An 8,203-nucleotide genomic window follows, 5' to 3' on the forward strand; every position below is an offset into this window, starting at 1 on the left:
AATGCGTGCCGGTGCGTGAACAATCTTTGGATATTGCACGCATCGCCAAGAAAGGTGAGTTATAACAGGTGTATGAATGATAAATAAATGATTATGAGTATGTATGAATTATATAGTTAAATGTATGTGTAAAGATGTGTATGTGTGGTTGAAATGAAAGAATGGACCAGACCCTACTAATATCTGAGATAGAAAGGACCAGACCCTAACAATATCTAAGATAGAGAAGAAAGGGACTAGACCCCTAAAATATCTGAGATAGAGAAGAAAGGGACCAGACCCTAATAATATCTGAGATAGAGAAGTAAGGGACCAGACCCTACAAATATCTAAGATGGTAAAGATAGTTATGTATGTATTATGAAAGTATGAAAGTGTGATGATATGAAAGAATGTATGAATGAACGTATGAAAGTATGAAAGAAATAAAGTATATATATATGTACGAACGGAAGAAAGGTAACAGGATAAGTATGTAATATGTATCTTTGGACACATATGTGTTTAAGTAAGTGAATGTGTGAATGTATGTTGCCTGATTAACTAGAACTTACTCAGCGTAGCTGACTTTTAGTATGCACGCAGGTTTATAGACTAAGACAGTTGGCTTGAAGCTGTTGGTGTATGTTTTGTAACAGATGATCTTTTGTGTTTGTTTGAATTGAGAGCAACGGTCAAAGAGGAGTCTGTTGGTGCATTTTGTGACCGTCGCTATGCAATTCTGTTCAGCGGAAACGAAGTACGAAGTTAGAACAACTTCGCCAATTCTGTTAAGCGGAAACGAAGTACGAAGTTAGAACAACTTCGCCATAGGCGAAGTTGTAACAACTTCTGCCATATGCGAAGTTAGAACAACTTCGCCATAGGCGAAGTTGTAACAACTTCGCCTACAGGCCCAAGCCCGTGAAGTTGTTTATATATATATATATATATATATATATATATATATATATATATATATATTTATATGTGTGTGTGTGTGTGTGTGTCTTGGTTAGGTTGGTGAATCCAGAAAAGTTAGAGTGTGTTTTGTGTAGTTCAATTGTCTAGAGAGAAACCGAGAGGGAGAGTCGTGTGGGACGGCCCGAGGTAGAGCTCACCTCGGGTCGGCCGTCATTTGTTTTCGTGTTTGGTATGTAACGAGTTATGATTATTATATGAAAAGATCTACATATGTGTTTATCCAAAAAAAAAAGTGTTGATCGAGTTGTAACGAGTTGTCCAGTGTTTGTGATTGATATCACGTGTTTCCAGTTGCAATACAACGTGTCTTTGTTTATTGTAACGTGTGTTTAATCGTGTTAGCTCGTATCGTCTTCTACGCTCGTAACGTCTTACGTAGGGATTCTGCACCTACGTAGAACGAGATATTCCGTGTAGATCCGGCTGGGAACCTACATAAGATACTCTCCGGCCAACGTTATTTTCCTTGAAATCTCTTTATCTTTGAAATTTTTCTTGTTACCAAAACTTGAAATTGGAGCAGTTCTAGGATTTACACCAGCATCTCCCTTCCAACGATCCAACATGTATTTCTTTGGGAATCTTGTAACTCTAAACAAATGTAAAATATAAAGACTGTGACGACACAATAACCCATAATGTTCAAATATTTTGCATCCGCATGAAATCGTCGAATCAATTCCGTCCTTACCATCCTTCTTAAACAAAACCTAATAGGCAAAAATATAAATGCTTTAAACATTCTATTTCAGATCAATTAAAAACAAAACTAACATGTTCTGTGTAAAAAAGTTTAAACGTTCTAACACGTTCTCTAAAAAAGAATTAACTCAATCTTACCTCCAAACATCCTGGGACATATGCATTAATATCAAATGCATAAAACCTCATTAAATCTTCTTCTTCGGTTGATTTCAAACATGCAACACCACTTCTAATATGATACTGTACATCTTGGAAATCATTAAAAATAGTCCTTGTATACATCAATTCTACTTCTTTCTCAAAAGGGTTTTCACTAACCAAAGCAGGATGCGTGTACCTAGTATGATGATCATTTTTCCTACCATTGTGCCTTTGAATCTCCATACAATGATCAAAATGACTAAATAACTCAACAAGTGATAACTGTGAGTTAGAAACTTAACAAAAAAATGATTTTCACTTTCTGATATCGATGTAGTTCTCATAAGACCAAACAACAGTTTATCCCTATAATAAGCAGGTATCCAATCATATCTCATTTCTAACATGTCAGACAACCATTTATTTGTTTCGTGATCATATTCCTTCATTATTAGTTCCCATTGCGTTTCGAATTCGGAATGAGAAATTGCATCCGTCCAAACAATGTCACATATTTTACGTTTGAAATTTTCATTGTTACAAAGGGCAACAACATCTAATGTTACAAAATTACAAATTTAGTAATACGTTCTATTAAAAGAGGTTAATAGGTTCTATATCATTCCAATTGAAAAACAAATACTATAAAAAAACAAATAATATGTTCTCATGCATTTAAAACTATGTAGTTAATATAGTGATGCATGCTAATATATCTAGACGTTCTAAAATGTTCTAACACGTTCTAAAACGTTTTCATAATACTATGATACATAAAATAAGTTACCATATCAGCAAGTTTTTTCATAATATGCCACATGCATAACCGATGTCTCGAGTTTGGGAAGACTAAGGAGATTGTTTGCTTCATAGAAGGATCTTGATCAGTAATAACCACCTTTGAGGCAATACAGAAAGAATCAAGAAAAACTTTCAAAAGACATGAATAAGATTAAATAGATTCAGATGATAACAACCCACCACCAACTGTAACATTTCGGCAGTGATTATCAATAGCAGTAAATGGTACAAAAACCATCTTGTACCTGTAAAACAAATTTATAAAAAAAGAATTAAATAAAAACAGCTGTAAAAATATTAAAAAGTAAAAAAACAAATATATTAAATTGACATACTTGTTGGTCTTAAATGTGGCATCAAATGATATAATATCTCCAAAAGCCAAATAATTCTTCTTTGGAATCTCATCAGTCCAAAACAAATGATCTAACCCACCATTATTATTAACGGTGTACTCAAATGAATAATCATCACAACAGTTTTTCTTCCAACTTAATCTTTGCACAACCATTTCAACATCATATTCACCAATAAAACAGGTTAAACTTTGTTTAAAATTCTTACAATAATCTTTTGTAGCCCCAACTTCCTCAAATCCTCCATACTTTGTCCCCAGAATATTAAACGCCTTAACAGGGCCCAAATTCAATGTTGACATCTCATACATAATATCTTGTTGTACATGAGTCAACTTTCTATTCGATCGAACAAAATGCATATCATTTGCATCCACCATTTCATGATTATGTCCTTCAACAAATTCATTTATTTCAAACCTCAACCCGTCATCAGATTTTAAAAAAAATTTGAGCTCGACAATCACGCCGAATTGTTGGTCTCTTCCTTCTTTAATAATATGGTCTGTTTGAACCATCTTTTTCAGCCATAGAATCATAACTGTTTGGTGGTTTATGACCTTCTTTTGAACAAGTAAAATATTTAGACTTTAATAAACTGTCATTCATGTATGAACCTCCTTTACGAAAACAAAAAAAAAGCTTTATTTGCATATTCACAATAGAAATCATATGCATGATCAACAGATTCAAAAATCATTCCTTTCACAGGTTTACAAGAGGCATTAACTTATGGTATGACAACATCTGATGAATGATCTGATAAAAAAAAACAAATTTAAGTCATAAAATATAACCATTTCTCCTAACACGTTCTACTAATACGTTCGATTGATACATTCTAAACAAATCATCCATTGATAATAACACGTTTCATTTGACATAACCTAATACAAACTACAGTTAAGTGGTTAACATATCAAAAAACTGACTAAAACATAGAGTTACAGGTTACAAAACACCTACTAAAATAGATATAATTTAAAATCTAATCAAATATCAAAATAAATTAACAAATTAGAAACATCAAAATAGATTATTAATGAACAAAAAACATTTACACGTTCTAGTTATTAATTAATACTTTCTAATCCTCAAAAAACAAAAAAACAACGAATCCTATTCACGATTTGCTGTGAAAACAAATAATTTGAAGTCTAATCGAATCACAATTACTTGACAAACTAAAAACACAATATCGATCATGAATTCAATAGAAAATTAACCTAAAAATCCAAAAATAAGCACAAAAACTTAAGTTATCAGTCGATAAAACTAACTATACAACTAAATAAATCAAAATTGATTAAAATTAAACATAGAATTACTTACTTTGATGATCGTAATACATGACGTTTAAATCAACGAAGGTCGTCAAGTGAATTCGAATAAGAAAAATCATCAATTGGTAATGTCAATTACAGTACAAGCAGTTTTTGGATATGTGATCAAATTGAATAAAACAGGGTATATACAAAACGATTTTTAAATATAAAGGCGCGATTGAATTTTTAAATACTGTAAAAAGACAAATAAATGAGATGTTATTCCCGGTTAAAAAACTATATGGATTTGGTGAAACCCAAGACCCGTTTATTATTTTTTTTGTACTATAAAATTATTTCTTAATTATATATAATATATTTAAAATAAAATACAAAATCATATATTAATTTTTAGTATATCCCTACTTTATAGGATTTTCACATCAGATATTTAGTGAGATTAATTTTAAATTTAATGAGATGTTATAACCCGTTTAAGAGCTATCTGGATTTGGTGAGACACATACCCGTAAATTCGTGTCAAATACATGAGAAGCCTTCATTTACAAATATAACAATCTGGTGGCTTAAAAAAACATAGAGAGTAACCAGCGAGCTTTTAAAACTTTCGTTTATATTATATATATATATAAAGGATTATATATCGTGGGAATTTTTTTTCGTAAAATAAAATTCATAATGATTTAACAACTAAAGAAAATAGATATTTTTATAACTAAATTACTAAGTTCAGAAAACAAAATTTCATAAATTATTAATCAAATGAGTTATCCTTTTAACTATAAAGAAAGAAAATTTATGATGGAAACAATATAAATATAACTAAAGAAATAAAACTAATTATTTAAGCAATTATACAAAATTGTACTTTTATAGAATATAGAAGATACTTAGCTAGTAACTAATGAATCTTTAAAAAAAAGAAGGTTGAGTACATGGTAAAGAAAATAAATATTAAAAGCATACAATGAAAGGTAACTAAAAATCATAAGTAATATAAACGGTTGATTATACTTAGCTTATTTTATTAACTAATTACATCATACTAGCATAAGTGCCCGCGCGTTGCTGCGGGTTCACGAAAATAATCCCTTCGTATTGGTTTGTAGTGTTTAGTGTGGTGTGTAATGGATTATTAGTGCGAGCGCGTTGTTGCATGTGCAAATGGTTTGTTGGATTTTTTTGTGCGGGGGTGCACACTAAAATATCGTATTCATATATATCTATGGGATACATCGTGTTTTGTCAAATATTTGTTAATAAAGTAGGTTTATGAGTTTTGTGATTTTTAACAAACATGACAATAAACAATTTATGAATCCTGATTAAAACATAAAAAATGTCAAAACCCATAAAAATACATCCGTAACTCATGCACAGTACACCTTGAACCTCACAAATAAGCTTATTTCTTGAGCTACACTCCAATATTTTGTTTTACCAATGCAAAAATGAGTCGGTTTCATTTTTGAGATGGGTAAAAATTTTGATCCAACTCTGCGTATACTGAAGCTTTTAACATTTGTATCTGGTGCTCAAATATAGTACTACCAAAATGAATTAACTTAATAGCACTGTTTTTGGCAAAATCTTGAAGCAAAAACCTTAATTCCGGATCTTGAAAGAAACTGTCCGTGTATAGAAAAATATAAAGAATCAAATAATAAGAATATAACATGTCTGTGTATAGAAAAATATAATTTGAAATATGTTTACACCAAGCTTGAATTTGGAAAATGGTATAGAAAAATATAATTTGAAATATGTTTACACCAAGCTTGAATTTGGAAAATGGTGCATGAGCTGAGCTCGGGCTGTTGAAAATAACTTTAAACGAGCCAACTCGATTTTAGTTATGCTAGAGCCCCAAGCCCGTAAGATGATGCAAAAACATATCCATAGTTTCTAACTCTGGTCAGAAGTTTTTATAAAGTTAAGATCTTTTGCGTAAATTAACCTTATGAGTCATGAGTACACCAAGTATCCACCAAGCCCATCATATGACCGTTTTCCTATTCTAATCAATTTGAGGCCATCTCTCATACTAACAACTTATCATTTAGATCTTTATAATCCAACAAACAAACTCTTTACATAAAAGCAACATGACCATCTGATCACACTAATGAACTTGGCTAATCACTTTATCTTCATGTAGATGACACATCCATCACTTCAAAGCAACAATAACAACTCCAGCCCTTCTAGGCGGGTATGGATGAGCTAATACAAAAATAATAGACGAAATAAACTATAATTGGTTCGAATTTATGGCTCTACGCATACAAGTTTTTTTTTAAAGATAAAAATAATAATTCATTTACTTTTAAACAGAAAATAATAATCAATTACTATAAACTGTAACTGGAAATTAAAAAAAAGGGATTTGTTACATTATTCTTGATTAATAAGTAATAAGAATAACATACATCATGAAATATGAGAACTTTGATGGCATCTTTAAAACGCTCATTGTCGATTTTGTGTGTCCACGTGACTCACCAACACCTGTTCAAATTATCACAATATTAAAACTTGAGGGGCATTATTGTAAGTCAACATCAAGGCATTAAAGTCAACCTCTCTTATGAAAAGCATTCTAGCTCTGCGGTTAGGCTTGACTGAGCTCGTCCCTTATTCGAGACGCCTGGAACATTTGAAAACTTATATACTGACTTAAAAACTATACTTTAGCAACGATATTTTGTAATAATAAATAAAGTGAAAACATACCTTAGAAAACAATGGTAGAATGGTAATACCAGCATGACCACCACCAACAGGCTCATTCACATCTGTAACATATGAATTACCAAATCAAATGATCATATTCAAGATTATGCAACAAAACAGTGTCCAGTTCTTCAATGTTAGTATGTGAAAATCTGTACCAGAAACTGTAACCTTCGCCTTATATCATCAAGTGTGGTAACACCAAACAACTTCTTCTCATCATAGGTGTCTGCTTGGTTTAAAACCTCATAAGCACCGAGTACAGTTGAGTTGATCGGGTTGCTGGTCATATCAACCAGTGCCCGACAATATATAAAGTGACAACCATTACACAACGATAAGAATGTTCATGAACTTCACGCCACACGGTTCACTGAGCCTACTCAACTTATTAGTTCATTATATCATTTTAGATGATAATATGATTATATGATATGAAAATCAATTTCGTAGAACATTAAAAGTATACAAAAAATCAATTTTCTACAATCCAAATTTACTAACTGAAAGAAGCCAAACAATACAACTTTTTGATCAAATGTATAATATCAATCTAAAATGCTCCAAATCAGTAGAAATCCTACAGAAAGTAAGGTAATTGTAAAATTTTTTAATGTTATAGCCTAGTATTTATTGTTTCACGTTCTTTTCCATTTGCATTTTTACAATATACAACCCCCAACTACTGCTATTACTACCGCATTGCTTCTTCACTATTAGCTATAGAAAAGTGGGTTGGGTGCACCTACATGGAAACTCCATAAGGTGCACTCCAATATACTGTAGGACTCGCAACCACCAATATTAGTCACAATTTGTTGTGTGGCTATAGTCCGTGTCAGGTTTGCGATTCTGATGGAAGATAGGTTCAGGTCTGCACCATTAACATTTGTGGGCCCACAATTTGGGCCAACGTAATTTAGAACCACGGGTTCTGACCTGTTTATGCCACAACAGAAAGGTAGATAGTCTTCATAGCATGAAAATATACATTGTATGGTTCAAATTTAATTCTATGCGTTAATTGGATTTAAGAAAATACAACTCGCACACGACACAGAACATTTGGTTGGCAAGTATAACCCGTTTTTTTTAAAAAGGGTCGTGTTCGGGTTTACCTGTTTTAAAACGGGTAGTATAGGATAGAACTGTTTACAAATGGGTCATGATAGGATTGATGTTAACCCGTGTTTATCTCTTTACCTGCCTTTTCTTTTT

General features: G+C 31.7%; 1 protein-coding gene across 1 annotated transcript; it reads right to left on the reverse strand.

The window, feature by feature from the left end:
• Positions 1-1,394: 1,394 nt before the first annotated feature.
• On the reverse strand, positions 1,395-3,484 carry LOC143597486 (protein FAR1-RELATED SEQUENCE 5-like). Its single transcript, XM_077075978.1, has 5 exons — positions 2,946-3,484; positions 2,798-2,855; positions 2,597-2,707; positions 1,804-2,091; positions 1,395-1,673 (listed from the first exon to the last, which is right to left on the reverse strand). Exons 1-5 carry the CDS (start codon positions 3,482-3,484, stop codon positions 1,395-1,397), a joined length of 1,275 nt encoding a protein of 424 aa, XP_076932093.1.
• Positions 3,485-8,203: the final 4,719 nt, after the last annotated feature.

The sequence above is a fragment of the Bidens hawaiensis genome, unplaced genomic scaffold, assembly GCF_021521415.1.
Source record: "Bidens hawaiensis isolate Kalapana, Puna unplaced genomic scaffold, B.hawaiensis_p1.1 tig00048369_1, whole genome shotgun sequence".
Taxonomy (NCBI): domain Eukaryota; kingdom Viridiplantae; phylum Streptophyta; class Magnoliopsida; order Asterales; family Asteraceae; genus Bidens; species Bidens hawaiensis.